Source organism: Conger conger, chromosome 12, assembly GCF_963514075.1.
Source record: "Conger conger chromosome 12, fConCon1.1, whole genome shotgun sequence".
Classification (NCBI taxonomy): Eukaryota; Metazoa; Chordata; class Actinopteri; order Anguilliformes; family Congridae; genus Conger; species Conger conger.
In genome coordinates, this window is record NC_083771.1 from 36,422,431 (window position 1) to 36,450,393 (window position 27,963).

At 38.9% G+C, this 27,963-nt stretch overlaps 1 protein-coding gene across 1 annotated transcript; it reads left to right on the forward strand.

The window, feature by feature from the left end:
• The first annotated feature begins 351 nt into the window (after positions 1-351).
• map1b (microtubule-associated protein 1B) lies at positions 352-27,610 on the forward strand. Its single transcript, XM_061263737.1, has 7 exons — positions 352-545; positions 2,910-3,011; positions 16,341-16,423; positions 17,491-17,631; positions 17,879-23,735; positions 23,976-24,214; positions 24,586-27,610. Exons 1-7 carry the CDS (start codon positions 365-367, stop codon positions 24,739-24,741), a joined length of 6,759 nt encoding a protein of 2,252 aa, XP_061119721.1. The 5' UTR covers positions 352-364; the 3' UTR covers positions 24,742-27,610.
• The last annotated feature ends 353 nt before the right edge of the window (positions 27,611-27,963 follow it).

Sequence of the window (27,963 nt, forward strand, 5' to 3'; positions counted from 1 at the left end):
TTCATTATTTGAAAAACTATTTACTACCTCTAAAACTGCATTTTTTGCTTATATTTCAGCACTGCCATGTAGCAATAAAAGCATGTTTCATTTGTGAGAGGTCGGGGAAATTAAGACATTGTAATAATTTGAAATTGTTTACACCTTTTAAAATATCCTGCCATTTGCTTCTGGTAGGTTTGATTCGCTGCGGATGACATCAGCTGAGAGCATGAACACCGGCTTCTAATGGGTCCTCTCCTCCCTGTGTCCTAGTCATGACACAATGTCTGCGGGTATAAAAGCGAGAGCCACTCCTTCGACGCCTACTGTACGCCTGGTGGTAACCGCTAGTTTCGTACAGTAGAAGGACAGGGGTTTGAGGATGGCGACGCTTGTGGAGTCGGCCGATACCGAGCCTGCATTCAGTCGTAAGGCGATGGCATCTCCTACATCTGCCAGCCTTTCACACCGATTTCTCGACAGCAAATTTTATCTGCTTGTGGTTATCGGAGAAATTGTTACAGAAGATCACCTGAAGTGCGCCATTGCAGATATAGAAAAGGGTGAGTAGGCTAATAGCATAAATGCCTTCCGTTTCAGATAGGCTATGTTTAGGCTATTTCGCCGGCAGTGAATGTAAAAAAGCCGAAGAAAATGCCGGCTATGCCGGCTAACCCATCATCATGTCCCTCAGAACAGAAAATATAATTTGATTGTGAATGCGTTTGGGTGTTTGGTTGTAACCTTGAGCGCATATCGCATCAGTCACATACTATTTTGCTGTTTTTATTTTGTCATCTTTAGGCTATATCCTATTTTTGCTACAGCTAACTTCATATTAACTAACATTTCAGCGTGATTTTATTGTGTGTCATTGTGGGGATGGAAAACTGGTACATAGCCACTCCCTTTTGATAACTGCTAAATCTCCGCTCCGGGTATCGCAGATTAAACAGCTGGCCTTGGTCTGAAATTTAATTTGTACCCCAGTAAAGTATTTCCACTCGAGCTTTAAATTCAGGGAGGACCAACTATCTCCACAATAAAACGTAGTTATGCTGGGTTGCTGTTTCAATTCTCCATGATAGTCGATGTAGAGAAGTTATTGCACGGTAGCTATAATTCATGAATCAGCATCTTACAGCTTTTCCAATGCGTCAATAGTAGACCAGTTGTTTTCACTGACAGTTCAGAACACTTAGAATGGCCCTGGGAATATTGGGCAGCTATGCGTTTTGTCTTCACTGGCTGCACTCGTTCTTTGTTCCATAGTTCTGGGTTTTAATGCTTATTATAGGCTATTGCAAGTTGTCTCTACTCGTTAGCATTACATTGCAAATAAACAGTCATGAATGGAAATATTCAGAACAGGCAAACGTCCAAGGCACGTTTTTTGTCTCTTACTGACCAAAATGAACTACGTTTTCTTGATGAAAAGTATCTGTCAATCATGCATAACAATAATAATTTATATACAGCTTAAATTGCTCATATTGTCATAATTACCGCATAACTATCTGTTAGGTGTGTATCATATAACTTTAGGGATATAGGAAAAAAGCACTTAGGGTAGTTTAAAATATATTAGTAATATAGTTGAATTTTGGTATGTGATTGACAAGGTGCGTCTTAAATCATTCCATCTCTCCATCCTCACAACTGAGGCGCTCTCATCCCATACCGGCATGTGGGCGTGGCTCAGTCCGCACTGCGGTCCCCACGGAAACTCGCAGTGGACCACTCATTTTCGAGCAAAGGGCGTGTCTAAGAATCTTATAGGTCAACTGGAATCTTAGCATCGTTGGTTGGATCCATTGTGATAGGACGAAGTAACACACAGCACACACAGACACTCACTCTATATTTATATATATATAAGCGCACTGGAAATGAATGACATGTCATTGCCAAATCATAACATAATGAAATTCAGTTTTTTATTCTATTTGTATTGAACAAATTATGTGATATCTTGCACTGCGGAATTGATTTGACAGCATAGTTTCCATTCTTGTGGACCATAAGTGGAAATAGTTGAACAGTGCTGAACATGGCAGCTCAGACCTTTAAGCATTTTATCACCTGCTGTTGAAAATTACAGTGAGTGAGCTGCATATTGTTATGAAATTATGATACATTGCAAAAAAATAGTTATGTGCAGTATAATTTATGAATGGCCCAGTAACAGACTTTTCTTTGTTTCACCCCTCTTCCCCTACAGCTGACAATATTAAAGAATAATATTAGCTCCTTAGGGCTCTGGGTTTGATGACCTTAGTGTCTGGCGCCATAGTGACTGTAGGGACTGTATTCATACTGTATGCCTTTGTGGAGGAGACGCTGTGGGGGATTGCCTCATTGACATTTAGACTTATTTTTTATCTTCTGCTGCTGTAGCCTATCAACTTAGAGGCATTATGCATTGCACTATTGACACATGCTTGGCTGATAAGATAATCGCATAAATAAGTACGTGTACAGGTGTTTCTAATAAAGAGCTCCAAGGGTGTATTTAGGTATATTGTGATTTCTCACAATGGTTATATCAATCAGCTGTGCTTTGGAGTACTGATTTTCAAATAAAGCAATGGGATTTAAACCAAAATGACAACTAGAAACAAATAGTTGCCACCATGACTCAGCTAAAGTTCCATTATTGCTTTAGTTTCCTTGTAGGGAAAAAAGGCCTAAATCACTTCTAGGAAAACAGATTAACTACTGAAATATTATCCTCAACACTGACAAATCTAGGTGATATTGAGCAGTTGGAAAAAATAGACCTTGCAGTGATGACTGTAATGCAAAATCTATAGGTGATATTGAGCGAGTGCCAAATAGTGCCACATTAGCACAACCATGGAAGGAGCACCACAGATGACATCAGCAGTTTTGAAATGATGATGTTCTTTTTTAACTGGTCCCCACAGGGATCCGTTCATGGGACACAAACCTCATCGACTGCAACTTGGACCAGGAACTCAAGCTCTTTGTTTCTCGGCACTCAGCACGGTTTTCAGCAGATGTACGAGGTAAGGTTACATTTTAATCACACTCTTCACTTTCCACGCTCTTCTGGTTATCTGAGTTCATGCTGCTACAGTATTTTGCTTTAGAACTATTCAAATTCTGAGAAATTTACTCTGGCCAATGAGATGACAAGGCACAACAACATACATGTATACCTGTGAAATATTATTTCTCAATAATAGAAAAGCTACTGTAAAGATACAAGGGATCATGCAAATATAAATCATATTCTTCACACAGCTCTATCCTACACATGAGAATAGCTTGGACAGAAAACTTGACAGCACAAAAAATGAATGACATGACAAGATATTTCAGCATTGCCTATCCAGGGATGGGCAGTTCTGGTCCTGGAGGGCAGGTGTATGCAGGTTTTTGTTTCCACCAATTATCCTGGCTAACTGAGCTAAGTGGCTGCCCACACCAACACTGGTTCACTCGTAGATTAGATCACAGTAAAACATGTCATATATAGGGACACAATAACGGTCTTCAGCTGTCATTCATGTGCTGATCAAGACATATAGATAAGATGCCAGATGGTGGAAATGTAAGGGCTAATTTCATAAGACCAGAAGTTGGCATGGAAACCAGAAACAGATATGGCCCCTATTGCCCACATCTGACCTAGACCATAATGCTCAGCACAGAAACAAAGGAATCAGACACATGCCTTGTAACAGGCTACAAGTGTGGTGTTATGGCAAACACTGTTCATAATCACACTGTGGACATTCTTTTTCATTTTTACATTTATTTTATTAATATAAATAAATATATAAAAAATAATATAAAAAAATAATATAAATATATAAAGAGCCTTAAAATGGCTCCATGAAATATTGAGAGAATGAAAGAATAAGGACCAATCCCAGAAGGATAGGGTATTTTTAGTATGTTGTAAGATCCTGTTAATTGTAACCTAATTCTGTGTCATTAAGGAGTTACAGAGTCAGGATTACAAATAAATAGGGTTTAAAATCATCTTAAAGTATCAATCTGTTCTTAGAGTGATGAGATACTTGCATCTTCAAAATAAGGCATGCAAATAATGTGATCTTTATAACAGTGGCATTTCTTTTTCTATTTTTAAAATATATATTTCTGGAAATAAATTATTAATGTGGTGCCTGCCATGGGGTTGGGCATATCCGATTCTTAACCTAAATTGGAATGGCCAATCTATCTGCAAGCTACATTCATGCGCAAACCCCACTGCCAATTCTGGAGCGTAGACATCCACTGTTGCCCACCAAAAATAAATTCTGAGCCTTTTCACATTAGACTAGAAGCGAGTTTGCATAGAGTGCAGTCGGGGGAAGTCCAACATTCATATGCGGCTTTACCATGCAGCCCATGGGTGGCTGATCACCAGCGGGGTCTCTAGATAGTAATGAAACATAGACCCCTAACCCTTAAGAGAACAGTCCCATACCCTGGGCCATGCAGTCCCCAGGTGTGCTTCTATCTACGCAGCTACCAGTTGACTCGGTTTAGATTCTATCTGAGATTATGGGGATTACAGTGGAATTTCAGACTAGATGAACCCAATTTATATTTATTACAGCATGAACTGAGTGACATTAATATGGTCAGGAAAAATTGGGAAATGGTAGCAAAATACAGTTCTTTTCTACTCAGTCCGGCTATAGTTGACAATGGTGCTTTGGCTCTGAATCTTGACATAATGATTGTTTTCTGTTACTGAATGCCTCTGAATAACCCTTTTGCGATGTTGTGAACAAAAGATTATTCTAACTGCATTAAAAGCATTAATAGTGGCTTGCATGGAACTGAGATTTCAAATTATTCAGTGACCGAATTATAACCAAGAGGAATCCGTGGTCATCTTAGGACATATATATATTTATAAATCTACCTAATAAATATACATAATGCTCTAGTAGCAGTATTTATGAGCCGCACCTCATTCAAGACAATGGAACGGATCTGTGGTTTCTACGAATAGTGGACAACGTTACACAAAATTAGGATTTTAAATAATTATTATAGTGAATTTTACTTTTCATATAGATGGCTCATATTACTATATACTGTAGCATGTTGGATAAACCCAGAATCAGAAGGTGTGGGTGTGTGGCACAGATGAACAGTGTCCTTGAATTATCAACAAATATATAGCATATTAATGGTATGCATTTGTAGATTAATTGTACATGTTATGGCCTACTGTAATATCTGTTATATTAATTGTAATAAAAGCAGTCAATAATAACATAACATAACATAGCATAATGATTCAGCCATTTTTCTTACCACTAAAGTGTAGGCTACCTAATGAGCTAAAAACTAGATAGTATCTATCACTGTATCAAGCCTTGTGTTGAAAGCCCCAGAGTTTCTGCCTCTGCAAAAAAGGGAAAGGCACATAATGAAAACATGAAAGCCTATGTCAATGGGCCATAATTCTTAAGTGCCATTATCATTATTTAAGGATTGAGGCATCTGTTTTACATCAGATAACAAAGCAATTAGAATGTATTGTGTGGTGTACTGATGCGCTCCTATTTTCCTCTCAATAACAAATATGAACAGTATGTATTTCCTGGAAACAGGCTACAGTGACTGTGTCGTTTGAGGGGGTGTAAAATGGGCCCCTAGAAGAGAAAATGCCTGGCTGAGATGCATGTTTATGTGTATACATGTTGGCCCTTAGCAAGTTAGACAAGGACATATTGAGCACGAAACAGATTCAAATCGATGAACTGTGCTTCTGCCGTAAGCACAATTAGATCAACAATTTATTCACACCTTTTTATGTCAGCTAATGGCTGCCACCAACTGACTCATGTATTGAATTCTGCGGATGTTACAGATTTTGAAATGCAACGCTTAAGCTGTGTGCATAATGCAAAGGATATGTTCAGACTTGCAGTGTATAGTTGTGATCACCAAAGCACATTTGCAAAATCATTGCTAATTTGCAGCAATTTTGGGTGATGCATTCATTCTAGATAAATGGCCACCCAGCTGGAGATCATGTTATTGCTTGGTGGAGCCAGACATAAATGAAGGTTAATCTTCACAGAGAGATTACCCTGTTGGCTGCACAGACCAAGAGGGGGACAGTGCCACCATGTACATGAATCTGAAATCGCTGCTGCAAACCTCTGAAATCCTCTGCAAGATTGTTTTTCTGACATTACTTTTTCTTACGCTTGTCTGACTTCGCCCTTGAGTTTGAAGTGCTGTGCCCTGTGATGGCACAGAGGGGAGACCTGTGCCAGAGGCATCCCTGCGCGTATCTGGGTTTGTATCTTTCAGTCAGAGACTGCAGTATAGCAGGGGGAAATCATGGAAACATGCCACTTTAAGCACAGCACGCACTGATGATTGAAGCTAGTTGATGTGATTTTGTTGAAGGAAAACAAAGGAAAAAGAGTTAATAAAAATAAACATAGATTTTTACTACTTTTTGCTAAGCATAGTGAAAGGTAATACATTTGAATTGTTCCAGTCTTTCACCGCTTTGGTCTGAACACTGCCCTCCTGCTTGGGTCAGGACATATCACAGTGCATTATGGGATACCTGTGCGAGTGTAGTGTCCAGTGTTCGCATACTATGATATTCCACTGAATGTATTATGACATCTAGTTTTAGCATTATATTTCATGCAACTATGTAAGTAGTATTTGTATGTACTAATACTATGTTGAGATACTAAATAGTAAGCTAGTATGCTATTTTAGCTACAGCTATAGTAAGTACAAACCCTGCTTCCTGGTCCTCTTGGTTGGCTGAATTGCACCAGGCAAGCTCAATCAAACACAGCAAAGTACTTGAATCTAAAACAAGGTCTGGTGTGTTTGTTGCAACGGTTCCTGGTAACCTAATGTTCATAGGGGCAATGAGATTAAGACACGGACTAGCTGCACCCGGCAGTGGTTCTGCAGCCACAGACTTTAACCTCCCAGGGGAAGGCTTTACTGCATGGCCAGTAATACACTCCTTAGGAGGGATGTCAGGCATGCAGAATACAAGCTGACAGGACTGCAGATCTATAGGTCTCTTTCCATCTGCTCTGGCATCTCAGTGTTTCTGGGTAAAGCAAATGTAGGTGTCGGGTCCAAAAAAAAAGAGTGATTAGCTTATTCGGACTTTGCATTATACCCATGCTTGCCAGTAATACATTTTTATTCATTAAATGTTCAAAAAATAGCAACAGATTTACAAAAATTCCATCAATACATTCTTATTTATTGAAATGAGTGCAATTATGCTTAACATTTTGAGAGTTAGAGAAAATTGGAGCTACCGCTACGATAACCAACGTGATTCAAAGACGGTACACACAGCTGCATTATTACAGCTATGCATTTCTTAATATTTACAACTGAAGGGGAAAAATATTAATACCAAAAGTTTTGACTATTTTTTCTGATGCGATTATTTGTTTTACTCGATTTTTGTCATTTTCCTTCAAACCCATATATTTTACATCATTAGTATACAATATGGTTTTTGGCTGGCAGGGCAGATTCATAATAATGTAAACTGATACCTTATTTGGGCCATAGAGCTAAATCAGGACGCGAAAGAGCTGGATTGGTCTCATTTGCTCCGATATCATAGATGTTGGCACATTTCATGTAATTTCATAGTCTAAGGAATCATATAGTCATAAGCCATTAGAATTTATTAGGTGGCATCAATCTTCAGTTGACATTGTTGTGGTTATGTGAGTGTCAGGAGAGACAGGACATTGATTCATATTGGAATAATTATGCATGATGGTCCATTGAAAGAAATGAATGGCAAGGGTAGTTTTTTATTTGTTTTGTCCTAACTGTGTATATTTCTTGGTTGTACATGTTCTTGTTCATTACAGTAATGAGAGTAAGGACACAAACAGTCACAGCAAAGTGTTCAGCGTAAAGTCAACATGGTTGCTTCTGTACGTACTTAGAAACTCTGTCAATGCTTTTCGTTTGAATAAGGATTTCTTATAGGTCCTATAATCTCAAATGTAATCTAAAACCTTAATTTAAAATTTGCTTTAAAAAAGTACCTTCTTAAATTTGTTATGAAACTGTGTGGACCAAGTTTGGCATTAACAGGGCTGTGAATGCATTGAACTGTAGCTGCATCTCAATTGGCTTCATTATTTGTTTATGTTGACCTGCTTAATGCCTGCCTGAAGGCTAGCAGAACTCATGGAAGTCAGTGGATCTAGTCATAAACAGTCCACTGGCTTTAGTCATCCTGTGTGACTAACTATATGCACTTTACTTAAGCTGTAGTAGTGAGTTAATGGGCACCCATAAATCATGTTTACTCCTTTTCAAAAGTGAGTTAAGGACTCCCAAGAGTTAAGCATATTATCGCATCAAGGAATACTCTTTACTATGTATGATCGATCGCCTGAAAAGGTTAGTAAATGTTGCTGGAATTCACATAGGATATAGTGTAACTATGATAATGGATTGCTGTGCAATGTCAATGTCATATGTTTTTTGTTATAGACTACATTAGGAAATTACACAATTTCCTATGATATATTGAACTACACTCAGAAAAAAACACACCTTTATGTTTTTAGTTAAATGAGGCCAGACAATTCAGTGGGATATTGTGCTGCTATGGCCAAGGCACCAGTCCGCAGTGTTTCCGCCTTACGCAGCACAAAAAACCCAGACCACTGACTGTTGGAACAGCCAATACTATAAAATTATGGTTATGGTTGCACAATGTATTAAGTATATGGCACTTGTATTAAGTACAAGTACATCACATACTGCATACTTAATAATTTTATTTGCAACCACTGTATGTATTATGCATCAGCAAAATTAGAGTAAATTATTTTATTTTCCTTTGTGGGGATGAAGTGTATTACCAGACTCTGAGCTAGTGGGTCAGGGTACTTAATTCCCTGACCTAATGGCCAATACATTTTTTGACTTCCCACAGTTTCATGAGATCTGTATGTAGAGGTTTTTTATAGAGAGATTTGGAGCTATGTGTTGGCACATTGGTGCAGTGGATAACAGCATCACCTCACAACAGTAACGTCCTTGGTTTGAATCCTGACTGGCCTGGGGCCTTTCTGTGTGGAGTTTACATCTTACTGCTTTTCAGCTCTTCATCCCTCTACTGACCTAATTCCTCTCCCAGTCTCCATCCTTCTCCAATACCATGTAAATGTGGGGGTACATTTTGGGAGGAGTTGAGGAGGAAGTATTGCACTGGTGTAGTGAGATGGACCCGACTATGCCCATACAATCCCAATGTTGTTTTCAATACAGAATGCGTTTTATTACAGTTATTCATATTACTTTGTATAGATACTTGGTGTAGTGGACACATCCCGCGGTGATAATGTATGGTTATTAAAAATATTTCCAGCCACTTCACAGTCACTTTATGCAACAAAATAACTGCAACATTGAATAATGCAAATCTATAAAATTAATCTTATTACTATGCCTCACACTGAAATACTATACAATTTGTATATACATTTATATATGTATACAATTTAAAATTTGTTAGGTTTAATATAAATGGGTCTTTCTTAAGCTATGTTGATATTGTACTGTCTTGGTGGAGCTTTCAGCTTTTTCCCATTTCTATTCATGTGATATAATCACATCGATAAATGAAGGGGAAATCTATACCACCCAATGAACAAAATGCTTTGTCAGCCATTTTCATCAGCAGACACTAATTACAATGTGGCCTTGTTCTCAGACAAGAGGTCATTTATTGATAGTCACCCAAAGGAAATGCAGCCCATCTTTTTCATGACACTGTCTTAGTCATAGTCGTTTTTACAAGCTCATTCAAATATTGTTATTCCTGTATCACTCCCCTGTAACCCTATTCAATTCCGTACAACTCATATTTTATCTTGAGTTATATTGTACGGGAGAGCAGCATTATCAGGGCCACACAGGTCTTTGTAATTATTTTCTAAAAGCACCAAAATACAAGGGAATATTGAATCATTCACATTTAATATAAAACTAGTGGAATTAGTTAAACGCATCATTAAACACATGTCCATTTCTGTTTCCTAAAGAATAACGTGTGTGAAAATATGCATTGAAGTGAATACAATTGGTGAACATTGATTGCATATACAGTACTGAAAAATAAATATAATCATGAACCTTAAATATTTGCAATCAAATAATATATTCAGCATTACCAGCCACAAATCATTACTTTTCTCATAAACCCTCCCACTAAATGCATGAAGTGATGGTTCTGCAGTTTGTATGGACCTGCAAATAGTCCATGGTGTCTGCTGCAGCAATGTAGCAATAATTGAGAGAGTGAGATAGTGAACCTCTGCAGCAGCGTTGTTAGATTTTTATCTGTTGATGTCCAGCTGAATACATGGTCCACTCCAAGCCTCAGCTGTGCACTGTTGGTTCTTGTAGAGACAAAGGAATGAAGGCAGTTTAAGATGTCCTAGAATTCCCGGACCTTGCCAATCAATAACTGTTCAATGCCATTGCCTTTTATGCGCATAAGCCACCATGTTGATAAGGGTCATCGATCCTTCACTTTGAGAGATCAGCTTAATTTGCAGTGTACACTGATTAAAGGAACAGCGGGGACCAAATGGGCAGGGTTTCAAATGTTCTTTTTGCACAATGAGCCGGAATAAGTCATGTCGGATTCTGAGTGCTGTAATATCCTCCCAATGTCCTTGATGTAGACATGAATATAGTGAGGAATTGTAGAAGAGGAATTGTAAAGATATCAGTGTGTGTGCTGAGACTACATAGAGAAGGGACATACTGAAATATGTCAAATAGGGACACAGTATCTGTTGTTTCTACAAACAAGAGAGGGACTGTCCTAGCATAAACTGGCAGACATAATTGTATATTTAACGTGACAAACGGCAGATCATCCATCATTGTGTTGCAGGACTTTTAAACGAGGCAGTCCAGACCTCTACCGTGCCAATGAGCAATCAATCCTGTCAGAGAGGGTGAGGCCATTAGTGATTCAACAGCAGATGGCTATATAATATGTATAGATTATTTTCTTTACAGACAGAGTGGGTGGAAGGCTATACCAATTTAAGATACATTACTGTAGTTAACCCTTTTATAAAGAAGCAACACTGACACACTAAAAGTAAGGAGCTGCTATCCTATTAATTTCATAAACACACACACACATGCACACCCACACACACACACACAATTAATTGTACAATTATGATTTACAATGACTTGATGATGATGTTCTTAATGTTGTTGGAAGCTTAAGAATGAAAAATGAATCACTCTTGAAGTGCCTACAAAGGATCACCTTGTAACTCATTGTGGATATGCATGAAATAGAAATGCCATTTCATTAACATCTTAAAAAAATATTTGGGTGTCTCGCTGCCTGTAGAGCACTAACCGCATGCTCATTGCGAGCCGTGACGTCGGCGGTTCGAAGCCGACCGTCCGATATTTGTCGCATGACTTTCCCTCTCTCTCGCCCTCATTCTTCCTGTCTCTCTATACTATACTGTCCAATAAAGAGAGCATCCCCCATAGATAAGCAGACCAGTATCTGTCTCTAAACAGCTGCCGTGTTTAGAGACAGGTGTGAAACCCCAGTATGGACATTGGCTGCCACAAACAAGAGGGACAAGATGCTAGTGTACAACAATATACAAATATACCGATATACCAACACAGAATCTGTTTTTGAAAAGTGTGTGTGTGTGATAAAATAGGAGGACAAAAACTAGACTTGATGAAATAGTAGATTTGCAAGCATCGATATATTTTCAGTTTTAGGTGACAGAGAACTGTATTATGCAGTAACACAAAAGGGGACTGATTGTGCTGTTGGCCACAGACTAACCTGTGGGGATTTACACATTTAGATATTTATTTTAATTGAACTGAGAGGCATAACAGCTGTGCTTCCTCTGCATTCTTACCATAATTACAGTAACTGCAACAGCTAAGCTCTTTATTTATTCATTTTCTCAAATTTGTGATTGTACTGAAAGCATTCTCATTTTATCTCACTGATAAGCAATGCATGAATTTGTAAATAAACCGTAAATAGGCCAATTCCGAAACACTTGTGCCTGGACATTCAAATCATGAAGTCTTGAATTGTTATGTAATATGTAGATATATCGGGTGATTCATTGTATACAGTATTTTCAGTCTCCTATGAATACACTCACAGGTTTTGCATCATTGGAGGATCATATTAGAGTCTACACTATTATTAGGTATATATTCAGATCATGCTGACTGTCCAGATACTCCTGTTCACAGGACTCCCCTTGTCACTTTATTGGAACTATAATGACCCATTTCTCACTTGGCCTCCTCAAACAATCTCTTGGAAATGCAGGTCAGACCAAAGTGAATTTAGTAGCATAGCTCTGTCATCTAAATGTGCTTCATAGTGCACACACAGGGGCATGCAATCCCCTGTGGGGCTCAACCCAGACACCAGCTGACTGAAAGCACCATGTCCGTCCTTGAAAAAGGGCCAAGACAGCTTGTCAAAAGCTAAATAAAAAAAGAACTGAGATATTCTGAGCACTATAAATAATTTAACTTTGTTTAAAATTTGTCCAGTTCACACATTTGCAACTGGTTTGGTATGGCTCCTCTGAACTTTGTTCTGCGATTTCCTGATATCTCTATTCCTGTAGGATTTCTGACTAACTGGCTTCTTTGGACATGACTGGTATGCAAAGACCACTTTTTAACACTTTTTACTTTTTAATAAATTTTCTTCTTTTTTTGGAAGGGGGAGGGGTTTCTTCAACTAAATGTACAATAAATTGCAGCTATTGTGTTTGTTTAAGGACAAAAAGCCCATAAATTAGAATTAAAGTCAAATACTGCTACATTGTCTGAATAAATGTAATGAGAGTGTTCTTGGTGATTATGTTCAGGAGAATGGCAGGTGCTCAGAATGGCAGGTGCTATGGGAGGTCTCTCAGTGCTGTACCAGGGTAACCAAAAAGCAGTTGACCCAGACGGAGCCGGGCAGATGGGATCTGTGGCCCCTCGCCATGGACTAAGGGAGAAACACAAACCCGCCTGCCACACAATGCACCCAAAAAAAAGAAGTGGGTGCGATGAGCTCATTTTCAGCCACTTAGAGAGCTGGACCCTATCAGTGTGCAGTCACGGCCAATCAGGTGACACTGAAAGCGCTACTCCAGCAGAACCCACTGTAGCTTCTGTTTCCCTTTGGTGGGAAGAAGGGGGCTTTCTGCATTCTCATTATGAGTACAGTGCATCAGGTAGTCTTGTTGACTGAGTCGTTTTTTGTGATTGATACCTTTCTCTTTCACATTGTTTTGAAATTAAACTCAGAGTCAGTTGTTTAAAGTGGGATCATTGTCAAAGGAATTCCTAATTCTCCCACTGATCTCTGAAGCTAACTCTCCAAGGAAGGCTGATAATACATTATCAGAATGTGAAGGACAGCACCTGTGCTTTTATGCTAGAGTGTTTGAAACACAACCTAGTTGTTTCTTAGATACCTACAATTTTGTAGAAGTGAAGAACAAAAATGTTGGATCATTGTGATAAAAGGTAATTCACTGTGTAGTGCTAAACTGTTTACAGTATTATCAAATGATGTTTTCAGTATGCCAACTTTGAATGATAAAGCAGAGCTAGGATTGAAATGGAAAGCCCTCTTAATAACAGTCCAGCTGAAGCACAGCTTTAGTAATGTTTTGTGCTTTACGCCTCTATATTATGTGCAAATACAATTCAATATTGCAGCTGTTTTAGTGTTAATACTAGATGAGCACATTCATCATTTTGACAGTCTGATATGGAGATGGGAAGATAAATTAAGTTAGGGTGCTGTTTTGAAAGCTCACAGTTTATGAATCCAGTCATAATATAATATAATATTATGACTGGATATGAATAATTGGATATAGTCCAAAGACATGTTCTTTAAACTCACAATGCCTATAATCAGCCATGATAAGAAATGCAATTTATGCAATAACTGATGCACACACAAAAATGTCAGGCTTTTTAACACACACACACACACACACACACACACACACACACACACACACACACACACACACATATATATATATGTGTAGTATTGTTAGAAACATGGATATGTAATATGGTAATAATTTTTAATAAGAGATGCTTTTTAGTTTTAAGATTTTGGACCGTATTGACAACAGGTAGAAATCCCAAGTATACATGCACACATAAGCTATGCAATGACATCATGATAATCATTAAAGCAAACATTGCTTACCATTTTGTACGTATTTCAACAATTTAAAAAGGTTTAAAATTCCCAGTAGTTTTCTTATGTATTGTCTATACTGTACATGCATAGTACATCTGCCACACAGTCAATGTGATTGCTCTGCTATGGCAACTTATTTACATCAAGGCAAAGATCCATTGAAAATATCTGATAAGGATGTTGGTTTTCGTAAATGTTCCTTATATTACCAGTGAGCCAATGCCGTAATCTGTCTAGTTATCAGGCTGATTAGCCGCAATGTTGCTTGCTGGTTAGCTAAATTATTCCCAGTTATGGGAATTGTCAAACCAAGTCAGTCTGAACGAAAGTGACCAATTGTCACATTTCTGCAGCATTTTCACCTCAGGCTAAAATAACATAATGATGCCATGCCATCTGGATAGATGCACAGAGGTGGCAAATGACACCTTTTTAGCTGCCTAACAATTCTGCTTCAAACATAGGGAAACAGCAGGTAGATCATAATGCTACAATTATCTGCAGCCGAACAATACAATAAGGGCTAATATTATGCAAAACCAACAAATCACATTATGCTTATTATGATAACGAGAGAAAGAAAAATGTATTTTTACATAATGTCTACAGTACCTTGAATCCAGTGGAATTTGAATGTTGTGAAAATGTATTTAAACATTGTGGATTAGTTGGCAGAAGATATAATAGATATCAATTATGGCCAAGAACTGAGGTTAGAATCCTGAGTAATGGTTAATCATTTATCATTTTCACTTCCAATGTTTCCCCTCATTGATAATGTATAAGTGTTTTTGAATGTACATTACAGAAGCAGTAAGCTGTAAAGCTATGGATTGTGCAGTCTGTGGGAACTAGCCAAGCGGTTACTATTGTGGATTATATGATGGCACATCTGGGAGTGCCCAGCAGTTCTCCTGTGTCCATTAACGCATTTGGAGCTGTGTATTTAGGCTCAATGCACAATTCCCTGCAGTGCATTTTCTGTGGATTCTTAGAGTCATTTCTGGAATTATATTACAAATTGGGATCATAAATATATTTTGTTATAAAGATTAATTCCACAATCGTAATTATGGAGTCCATAACCAGGGAATACATTTACACTGCAAATATTTAAGGTACCAATTATATAGACATGCATTATGTCATTACAGCTAGGCAGAAGTTGCCTCAAAAGAGGCAAACAAAATCCAGAATTCTAAATGGGCCTATTCGATTTTCGATTTTTTAAATACAGTTCTAAAACAGTTTAATATATTTTAAAACATTTATCATCAATTGAATCATTATTGCTCACAAATACTAACAGTGATAAATGCTGTATAGTGACACACAGATTTAAGTGATGCCTTTTGCTGTGCGAGAACAGTCATCAGAGGTAACTTACAGATCTAGCTTACTGTCCAAATGAGCATTGCAATTAAGCCACATCCTTCTTTGCTTCTTTTTCTTCATTTTTCTTTTCAGTGGTTTTCTTGATTTCTTTTTTAACCACCTTTTCCTTGGGTGCTTTTGATTTGATATCTTTCTTTTTCTCAGGGGTTTCATTTTTTTAAATTTCCTCTGGCTAAATAAATAAGTGAAAAGTAAACCAAAAGTAAGTCCTTCCTGTGTAGAATGCTTAATAATATAAGATTAAAAATGGCTAAATAAAAAAGGTGGTTCATGCTCCTGTTCTTGTGCTTCTATGTTGAGCCTCATTGTCCTGACTGATGGCTGGCTGGTGGCAGGCTGGTAATTGGATGTGTGCATGAAGAATAACGTGTTAGGAGCATTCTCCAGGCCCCAGACTGCTGACACTTCTGTTTGCATAGGTCACCCAAGCGAGAAGCTGCAGGCTAAAAGTCTACCATTTCATTTAGTTACAGTGCTGCTTCTCCCACAAAATGTCATTAGAATATATTATAAACCTTGTGCAGTGGTGAGGCACATGGTGAATAAGTATCCAGAAGAATTATTCCAATATATGACAAAACATTTACTATTCAAGATAATCTCTTTACAAATATGAAATATAATCATTTTTCCTCATATTTTGTAAACAAGAATGAAACAAAGCAGTTCTATTTTTTCTCTATTTAAGGTCAGAAAATCCTGCACCACAAAAGCAATGTTCTGGAGACAGTGGTACTTATCAATCCCTCAGATGAGGCTGTCAGTACTGAGGTAAGTGTCACTGAGAGTGCAGCATTTCTGACTGCTGTACAGATAATTACAATTGATCTCTCAGCAGTATTTACACACACACACACACACACACACACACAAACACACACACATTATAGTCACATTATACAATTCTTTATGTCTATATACACTGTATATATGAAGTGAGTACTTTTAACTATTTTTTAGACACATTGTTTTTACTTATTATGTCTTCTGCTGCTATATCTAGAGACTGTTGTATGTGAAAATCCCAGGAGATCTGCAATTTGAGTTACTCAAACTACCCTGTCTGGCACCATCAATCATTCCACGATCAAAGTTACATTTCCCTATTCTGACATTAAAAAGTAAAATAAAAATGAGAGATATCATAAACTGGAAATTTAGCAACACTTCAGAAGAGCTCTGTGATTAAAATGGCTTTATAAAAAAGTTTGAATCTCAGTTACTGTGTCGTTCTTTAGGTTTAAATTGGCATTTAAATGTATTTCTAAGCATGTAAAATGAATTAAAATTGGTAAGTTGGTAAAACAGTTGTATAATTGCAATGATGCCCTCAAAGTCATGCCTTACCATGAGATATTGGCACTGCTGTGCTGATCTACATCACTTGGCCTTCTGCCACCTGCCTGCGACCACAGCACAGCACAGCAGTGCCAGTACCTCATGGTAAGGCATTGTGTATCATTGCATAATCAATTAATGAGCAGCCACCTTCACCAACACCTGTGCTCCATATTCATAATAATATCACACAGCGATACAGGTTTGGATGTTTCAGGCTGTCCAGGATAGCCAAGGCTCAAGGTTAATAATGTTTTACAGTTTTATTCTGCATGTGGGAGTATTACATGCAGCATATTAGTGCAAACAGTACTACAATGATAATTGTATGTTATACCTGAAGAATCAGTCAAAGCAGAGCTATTCAGTTTATTTATTTATTTATTTATGAAGCGTTATTTATGACACTTATTAATACTTTCAAATTGTACAAGAAATTTCAACCTCTGTGCAAACAATTTGAGTATTTACTTCTCTTTTACGTCTTCCTTTATGTCTAGGTTCGGCTCATGATCTCAGACACTGCAAGGCACAAACTGCTGGTACTATCAGGACAATGTTTTGAAAACACAGGGGAGCTCATTCTTCAGTCTGGGTCTTTCTCTTTCCCAAAATTCATTGATATCTTCACTGATCAGGAGGTGGGTGGTTAAAAAATGGTATTATCAGAACACTGGGGCTGAACAGTGTTTATCACGTTTTGTGTGTTTTATGTATGTACTGATAGATCCAGAAATCAAGTTGACCCAATTAAGAAATTACACTGTTTTGTCTTTTCCTGTGACAGTGAATAAAATGGAAAAGCAATGCAATATGTGCAGTCTACAATGCTATCAATATAATTAAATTGACTATTTAATTCTTAAGACATTATTCCTTATTCAACAGATTGGGGAACTGCTCAGCACTACACATCCAGCTAACAAAGCAAACCTCACTTTATTCTGCCCTGAAGAAGGCGACTGGAAGAACTCAAATCTGGACAAACACAATCTACAGGACTTCATCCATATGAACATGAGCTCTGCCTTAATACTGCCAGAAATGGAAGGCCTCTCTGAGTTTACTGAATACCTGTCAGAGTCTGTGGAAATCCCATCGCCATTTGACATGTTGGAGCCTCCGACCTCTGGGGGATTCTTGAAGCTGTCGAAGCCCTGCTGCTACATCTTCCCGGGTGGTCGAGGAGATTCTGCCTTATTTGCTGTCAATGGATTTAATATGCTAATCAATGGGGGTTCAGACCGCAAGTCCTGCTTCTGGAAACTGGTCAGGCATCTGGACAGGGTAGACTCCATTCTGCTGACACACATTGGAGATGACAACTTGCCTGGGATCAACAGCTTGCTGCAAAGGAAAATAGCAGAACAAGAGGAGGAACTGTCACAGGGCTCCACAGCCAACAGTGACTGGATGAAAAATCTCATCTCCCCAGATCTTGGAGTTGTGTTTCTTAATATTCCTGAAAACCTTGAAAACCCAGAGCCCAACTACAGAGTGAGAAGAAACATTGAAGAGGCTGCCTTCACCCTGCAATACTTGAACAAGTTGTCTATAAAACCTGTAACTCTTCAGAGGCCTGTTGGAAATGCTATAGACCCGATTATTTTATTTCAGAAAATGGGTGTTGGGAAGTTGGAGATGTATGTTCTGAACCCAGCTAAAAACAGCAAAGAGTTGCAGTACTTTATGAAACAGTGGACCGGGAGTGAAAAAGACAAAGCTTCAGTGTTGCTTCCAAATGGCAAAGAGACAGAGATGGCAATTTCTTATTTAACCTCCATTTCATCTTTGATGGTGTGGCATCCAGCTAACCCCTCTGAAAAGATTGTCCGTGTCCTGTTTCCTGGCAATGCGACACAATATAATATTCTTGAAGGCTTGGAAAAGCTCAAGCATTTAGACTTTTTGAAACAGCCTGTTGTGACCCAGAAAGAGTTATCTTCAGATTTGGCACCAGCACTGAAGCAAGCAAAATTGAAGCACAAAACCGATAGCAAGGAAAGCCTAAAATCAACCTCAAAGCCATCATCTAGTCGAGGAGTCAAAAAGGAATCCAAGGAAGACGTACCAGAGAAAGCAAAAACAGACTCAGAGGCAGCCCAAGAAAAGACACCAAAGGTTGAGAAAAAAGAGAGACCTTCTACAAAGAAAGAAAAGGCAAAGACAACAGAAACAGATGCTAAGGCAAAGCCAGAGGAAATAAAAAAAAATGAAACCCCTGAGAAAAAGAAAGATATCAAATCAAAAGCACCCAAGGAAAAGGTGGTTAAAAAAGAAATCAAGAAAACCACTGAAAAGAAAAATGAAGAAAAAGAAGCAAAGAAGGATGTGGCTAAGAAAGAAGAGAAGGTGACCACAAAGAAAGATGAAAAGGTTAAAAAAGAAGAGAAAGTAAAAAAGGAAGAGTCCAAGAAAAAAGAAACAAAGAAGGATGTAGCAAAAGATTCTCCAGTGAAAGAAGGAAAGAAAGAACTTAAGAAAGATGATATCAAGAAGCCCTCCAAGGAATTAAAGAAAACCCCTTCTGTCCCGGCAGATTCCAAAAAGCCTGTGTTAAAACCAAAAGTGCTAAAGAAAGAAGACTCATCAAAGAAAGACATGGGTAGTCCTGGAAAATCCAAAGATAAGGGAAAGATCAAAGGCTCAAATAAAAAATCTAAGCCCAGTGAAGCCAGTCTTAGTGCTGGTGCTGCTGTTGCGGCTGCTGCTACTGTTGGTGCATCTGCAGCAGCTTGCATTGCAGAGACAATTGAAGCTGAAAGATCATTGATGTCATCTCCTGAAGATCTCACAAAAGACTTTGAAGAGCTTAAAGCAGGTGATGCTGGTGGGACTATGCCTCACACAAAGCAGGACGATTCAAAGCCTAATGATGAGATACAACATGAGGAAATAGTCCTGGGTAAAGAGGACTCTAAGGTCGATGAGCAAGTAGAATCTCTGGATGAAGGAATAACAACTACCGAAGCTGAAGGGGAAAGTGGAGTGACCCCAGACGAATTGGAACATAAAGGAAAAATTAATACTGATGCTTGTGAGAAATTTGAAGATGAGGGCACTGGATTGGAGGAGTCATCAGAAACTGGAGACTATGAAGAAAAAGGAGAGACTGAAGATGTGGATGAACAGCAAGATCAGAATGAAAGGAAAGAAACATGGGATGACCTGGTTGGCAGCAAAGAGGAAGACCTGCAAGAAGGCAAAAAATCCAAAGATAGCCTGGGTTCCAAAGAAGAAGATGACTTGGAAACATCTGGGAAAGATAGAAATGAAGCAACAGAAGATAAAACTGAAGAAGGCACACCAGCTTTGAAAGAAAATGGTTCCCTGCCAAAGATGTCTGATCCTCATTTTCCTTCAGACGAACATAGCTTGATTCAAAATGAAGCCCTTCCGGATGCCTCTGTGAGTGAAACAGCATCAGATGAAGAGAATCGAGATGAGCCCCTCGAGGAATATACAGCCACATCTGGCCACACCCAATCTACACTTGAGATTTCCAGTGTCCCAACACCAATGGATGAAATGTCAACACCAAGGGATATTATGAGTGATGAAACCACCAATGATGAAACTGAGTCACCCTCTCAGGACATGGCTAGGTTTGGAGGGGCTGTACCATCAGGTGGTTTTGACAGAACAAAGCTTTCTCCACTTCATGACAGCCCAGAATCTGATCATTCAAAGAGTGATGCCACAGAAGGCATGGGTTATCATGCATCAGCTTCTACACTATCTCCACCATCATCATTAGAAGAGGACAAATCTTGCAGACAGCCTCCTTCTGAAGACATGTCAAAAAAGAATGAGGGAGGGTACCGATTATCACTGGACATACCAGAGAAATTCAGCCAGGACACAACGAGTCTTAGTCCAAGTCCACCCTTTCCACTTGTTAGGACACCTACCAGTGATCACAGTGCAAATGCTGATGTAACACCAACTGCTATTGCTGCACCAATTGAATTAGGAACAACTCTTTCTGGAACACTACAGGAAGTAGAGCCCACTAACAGTCCAGATGAGAAGACTTTGGAGGGTGCCTCTTCCATTCAGTCTGCTCCTGAAAGTCCTGGCCATACACCATATTATCAGTCACCTGTTGATGAAAAGGTGAGTGCACCACCACCTGAGACTTCTGTCAAAGTTCAGGGACCAATCATTGTGGAAGTTACCAGTGACAAAGAGGAATCTCCCACTAGAGTCAGTCCAATGGATGAGCCTGTCCCACATTATGCATCACCTGTTGAGAAGGTTCTGTCTCCTCTTCGTAGTCCCCCACCACTGGGAGCTGACTCATTAACAGATGGGTCTCCAAATGCAGATGGAAAGCCACACTTTGAGCTGATTCAGTCCTCAGCAGAGGTGAGCGATGACAAGAAAACATCATCACAGTCTCAAAGTCCCTTAGCTGACAGCGCCTCAACTTCACCCACAACTCCACAGCCTGAGCAGAAGTCCTCAGATCTACCAGGAACAGATAAAAGTGACACTGGTTTCCAAAGTGACAAACAAGAAAAAGGAGAGGAATCGGGGAAAGCAACACGAGATCTGTCACCTGTATTAGTAGACTCCAGCTCCACTGGAGCATTTAAAGAGGAGAGTAAAATGTCCATATCAGAAGGAACATCTGAAAAGTCAGGAACTCCAGTGGATGAAGTTGTAGCAGAGGATACATTTTCTCATATCGCATCTGCTTCAACTGCTTCACTTGTTACTAGTTCATTTCCAGAGCCAACAACAGATGATGTATCCCCGTCATTACATGCTGAAGTTGGCTCCCCGCACTCAACTGAAGTAGATGACTCACTCTCTGTGTCTGTGGGTCAGACTCCAACAGCATTCCAGGAAACTGAGGTCTCACCATGTAAAGAAGAGAGCCCCAGGCCAATGTCAATTTCCCCAGATTTCTCACCCAAAACAAAATCAACAATATGCTCCATGCAGGAGCCTAAATCTCCAGAGCAGTCCACAATGTCCATAGAGTTAGATCAAGAGTCCCCTGTTCACTCTTTAGCCCTTGATTTCAGCAAACAGTCTCCAGAACATCCAGTAGCCAGAGGAAATCAATATATTACTGAGAATGGCCCAACAGAGGTTGATTACAGTCCTTCTGAAAGACTTGATAAGCAATGTCTGTCTTCAGTGGATACAATTTATTTCAAAGAGAATTACTCATCTCAAGCTGCTTTGGCTTCTCCTTCAGATGGCTCCCAGTCCACTCCTTCTGTTAATACACCATCCCAGATTTCAACACCATTCAAAGAGGAGGACCAATTAACTGCCACAGACCCCAATAAAATTTCACCATGTTCCACTAAAAGCTCAGCTTCCCCAGATAGTTTATTGTTGAAAGCTGAGGAAACTATTGAGCAGTTAGATAAGTCCCCTGCCACTCCTAAAATCTCATCCCTCACACATTCTCCTCTTTCCTCTGACTCATCAGTGGTTGGTCCTGATAATGTGTCAATTAAATGCATGGGGTCCACTCAAAATCTCGAAAAGACCCCCAGTCCAAAAGCAAGCCCCCTCAGCTGCTCACCACCATCGACGGATATGCCATTTAGTTCTGAAAGCTCTGTTGATCAGAAAGGGCTATCATTGCAAGAAGATGAACCTAAGGAAAAACATGACAAGTCACCTTCGCTGCCAGAAGCCGGATCTCCTCCTTTTTCAATGTCTTCCTATTCTTGCTTTTCACAGAAAACAGAATTAGTATCTCAGGTATCAGGAACTAATCCGTTTCTGTGTGAGGAACCTACTGGTCAGTCTAAATCCCCAGTGAGTCCGAAAATTCCTTCTCCTTCATATTTACCACTTTCATCAAATTTGTCTGACTTTCAGGACAAGTTTAGCACACATTCACAGTCATCATCTGCATCTTACTCACAGGCATTTGAATCCAGTTTTTCTCAAAGTGCGGAACTGAACAGGGACAAACAAGAAGACCAGAAGAGTGCAGATGGTCCCCCAGAACCGGATTACTCTAAAAAGAGTCCCTCTCCACAATCTAGAACAGATGTTGATTTATGCTTGGTTTCCTCTTGTGAATACCGGCACCCTAAAACAGAGCTCTCTCCTTCATTCATAAACCCAAGCCCTCTTGAATTCTTCACCACTGAGGAGAATACTCTGGAAGAAGAAAAACCTTTAGCTAAATCTGGAGGAGATCCTCCACCACCTGGTGGGAAACTCCATGCCAGACAGTGTGATGAAACTCCACCAACTTCAATCAGTGACTCGGCCCCTTCACAGACAGATTCAGATGTACCCCCTGGGACTGAGGAATGCCCCTCCATCACTGCTGATGCAAACATTGACTCTGAAGATGACTCTGAAACTCTTCCAACGGACCGGACTTTGACTTACAGGCATGCAGATCCTCCCCCAGTCACCCTCCGTGACTCTGCACCCTCTCCACCACATCCTGACGTCTGCATGGTCGATCCCGAAGCCTTGCTAGCCGAACAAATCTTGTCAAAACCTTCAAAGAAAGAGGGGAGTGAAAAAATTAAGAAGAAAAAAATAGGAATGAAGGCTAAGTCTTCCTCACCAGCAAAAAAGAGCATTACAAAAACAAGCGCTGGTAAGGACTCATCAGACAAATTTTCAAAGACTTCATCTCCAAAGAAGAAAGACTCCTCAACATCCAAGTTGAATATGAATGTTGGTGGAGAGGGAAAAGATGCCAAAAATGCATCAAATACCTCTGCTTCAAAGGGTGCAAAAACAGCTACATCAGGTAAGCCCAAAACTTAATATTGCATGTCCAATATTTCCATGTCCAATAATAGCTATAATTACCTTTTTGCCCCAATTGTGGCTAGAATAGTTTCTTAGTTAGTGGTCCTATTTTCTATCCATCACTACATGACCGTAAATCTACCTGTTTTGACTAATCATTTGTTGGCACTGGGGCTATTTTTATTTACATACGCTTCCATTCTGCTTATATCATGATTTCTTTTTTGCTGGATTGAAGGCTCTGGCAGTGGTAAGGCCACTGGAGGAATGTCCATCCCCGACTTCCCCCCAATGTACCTGGACTTGGTATATATACCAAACCACTGCAGCGCTAAGAATGTTGATGCTGAGTTCTTCAAGCGGGTGAGGTCTTCTTACTATGTTGTAAGTGGTAATGACCTGGCTGCACAAGAACCCAGCAAGGCTGTTCTGGACTCTCTGCTGGAGGGGAAATCTCAGTGGGGCAGTAATATGCAGGTATGACACCCACCTAAAATGTTATCATAAGCTTGATAATTGTTGAAGTCAAGGGGTATGTAAAAATATGTAATGTATTCGTAAAAAAAAAGTAAACATAAAACCTGACAGGGGTGAGAAATATCAAAGCAGAAAATCCACACTGTTGTTGTTCTTACTGTATGCTGAGATTCTGAGTAAATAAAAATAGCAAATCATACATTGAGCAGATATGTCTAAATAATATAAGGTCACCCTGAAGGGTGTGAGGGGGCGCTCAATGTGTGCATTGACTTTTTTTATTGAGATGTAAGGGGTTTACTTTTTATCTCACTCTGGAAGCTATTCCAGGGAAGGGCTAGCTTGTGAATTGTGACTGTTTCCAATGACAGGTCACTCTGATCCCGACCCACGACTCAGAGGTAATGAGGGACTGGTACCAGGAGACCCACGAGAAGCAGCAGGATCTCAACATTATGGTGCTGGCCAGTAGTAGCACAGTGGTCATGCAAGATGAGTCATTCCCTGCGTGTAAGATTGAGCTGTAATTCATAATCTCCTGAGCATTGCACAAACTCAGTGCTCTTACAAAATCCTCAGTGTAAAACATAGACATACAAAATATTAGGTGTACTGTGAAGTAAGGGAGGGAGGTGTACGAATATGCTGTTACTCAGCTAAGGCAAACACACTTTGTAACTATTGAACATTCTCCAAACCACCAGTAATTATTTAAAGTACATTGTTGAAACACAGAAAATATGGAACATTTTCTAGACTGTTACCATCATACTGCAAACTCCATCATGAAGCATGTCCACAGGTCTACTCTGTAGAATGGTGTGTGTAAACCTTTTTTGTTTTCCAGAAAAGGGAATGTTTGAATAGATAAAATAGTTATTATTACACAAGGCATGCTTGCAGTTCGTTTTAACCACATTTTCCAATGCAAATTTGTTCACTTTTAGGACATGTTCATGCTCATTAGCACTGTTAACAGTGGTAGAATAAGTCAGAGAAATATAATAACTAGAAGGACTCTACCCCCAATGCCCACCCGCCCCTCCCTCTTTCCAAACCCCTTCATAATAAGTGCTTAACTATAATCTGTAATTGTGTAATCCTGTATGTACAGTAGAGGCTACTGAAATTCGACATTTTCAGCAACTATTCCTAATGTGTACCTCTATTCAGGATGTCAAACTGTAGGTAACAGTATCCTACACCTCAAAGAGCACTAAAACCTATCTAGACAAAATAATTATTAATATTGGCTTTTACCCTAAAGCATAGATCAAATAATAAGGGTATACACATCTGCCTTAGAACGTTACCTGAATGTACGTATAAGATACATTATGCACGTAATAGAGAAAGAGAAACAGCAGGTGCATGAGTTGAAATAAGTGGAATGATAGTCAAAGTCAATTGCCCACTATCAGAATTGTCTTTTTTAAGACTGGAACAGCTCTGTGTATCTGTATTTTGTGTGTACTACAACCATGTTATTTGATTGATCTCATCGGTAAAATATTCTTAGCTGATTGAAGGTCCCAATGGAATGTCATTTAACAGCTTTGGGATGAGACCATTGAACACATTGGATCATTATAACCTTGCAGGTTTTTAATTACTTTGTGAGCCTAATGGCAGGAGTTTTGCTTTTTATTTGTTTGGTAAAATCTGGCCATTCAAAATGCATTAGTATTAGGGAAAACAATTAACATCACAATACAGTAAGACCTCACCTATTTCTTTTCCCCAGTGCATAAGGATAATGCCACAATAGGCATATTCTTATAAGCAGTAGTGATCGGTCTATTTTTTTCAGTGGAAAGTAAATCAACCCAAGGCAGACATTAGCATTGCTATAAATATTAGCAATATTGGAATTGACAGTTATAGTTCAGTTCTCAGATAACTGTCATCCCACACTAAAGCCTCATTTAATTTTAAGTGAGTTATTATTTTATTTATGTTTTGCACAATTTATTTCACTAGATTCTTATTTTAGGGACCAGACTATTTTTTTTTGTTGTTGAAAAAAACCCTCATAAAAACATTTTTAGCCTCTGGAAAAAAGTATTTTGATCCATCAATGCCTTGAACAGACAGAGAGGAATTCTACAGCTGCTTTTTATGTAGTGGTTTAATGTCAGATATGCTCATTACAAATGTAAACACATATTGCAATAGGTTTCAGAATGTCCTTTCCCTGGTTCATCTGATGGTATATGAACTTAATCTAGTGGGTACATTTTCTTTTCTTGTAATGTCAGAGAGGAAAAAAAAACTTGAATGTAGTGCATTTGAATGTGGTGCATTTGGTTTTGTTCATGAAGTGATATGTTTCCCAAGCCCTTTGGACTTTTTCTTTTTAAAATGTACTATACTTATAAATAACTTTGTGGCAGGGTGAATTGTTGGGATAGATTTGCATGTGTAATGTAAAATACTGAACATTTCTTTTGTAATGCGGGGGAAGACTGGAACTGCCAGCAAAAAGTAAATAAATAAAAAATAGGGCCATTGTAAAGCCACAGTAGAATATAAGAAACTCATTCACTGGCTACTATTGGAACTACAGCTGTCATCACTCCTGTACAAACCAGGTGTTGATCATTATTAAGATTTTAAACATGATCCACCACAACCAAAATGGTGTCCACATCTTTGGACACTGTTCTTCAGTTAACTGCAAACACTTTTTCCAGACCTAGGCAGTCACCAAACTGTATCCTTCATAAACATTAGAACATCATTATCATTAAGCTAAGTCAGATATAGCAGAGCTTAATTTAAACTTGACGATGGCATGGGGAGATTAGATGGATCAGTGTGTGTAAGCTACAGGATTATAACTGAACTTTTCATTTAATATATAAGGATTTGCAAAAGCCATGAGCTGAACAGAGATAACAGGGGACCGTAGCAACAATGAAATTACATTGTTAAATATTGAACATTTCAATACAGGATAGAACTCAAAATCAAATGAGTTGCAGCATTATATTTCAGTCAAAAAACAACTGGACTTTTAATATTTGTATCATCTGCTCTTCAGTACACTGGACCTGACACAAGAGTTATACAACAACTTGCAACAGTACCTTTAACCACACGCATGAGCATCCGGTCACATCACAGCTAACAGTGACTGCAGAAGTCTTGACGTTTCCTCTCAGAAACACTTCATGCTATTCTTTCTCCTCCTGGGTGAATGTTAATGTATGTCTGCAGCTGTGTAAGGTATATGTGTTGTAATCTTGCATCCTTCCTATCCTTTTCCAAATCATAATGTAGAGCCTAGTTTCGAGTAAAAGTATTACTTCGTGCTTTTCTGATATTTGTGTGCAATATCTCCTCCCACTGAGGTGTTTGATGTAAAGGGAACTACCATTAAAAGAGGGGAAAACATTTGTTGTGGAAATTCATTTATCCAAACATTCATGTTTTGTTCTTTTTTGTCAACAACTAGTATTTTTCAGTAACAAATATGTTTTGGCATGTTAAGTATCAGATGCAACCTTAAAATTCTTCAGCAATGTTACTGCCCGTTGAGTAACCTTCATTAAGCACATAATTATTGATCAAGGGAGCTGCACAGACCAAAAATAACTGAAATCAAGGGGTAGGGGATCTCTGAATTAAACCTATTGGACCGGCTATTTAATAAGCAGCACTCACCGAGCACTTTATTAGGTATTTATTACTTATTTTCTAGGCTTCTACTGCTGTGGCATCACGATGCATTGTGTGTTCAGATATGT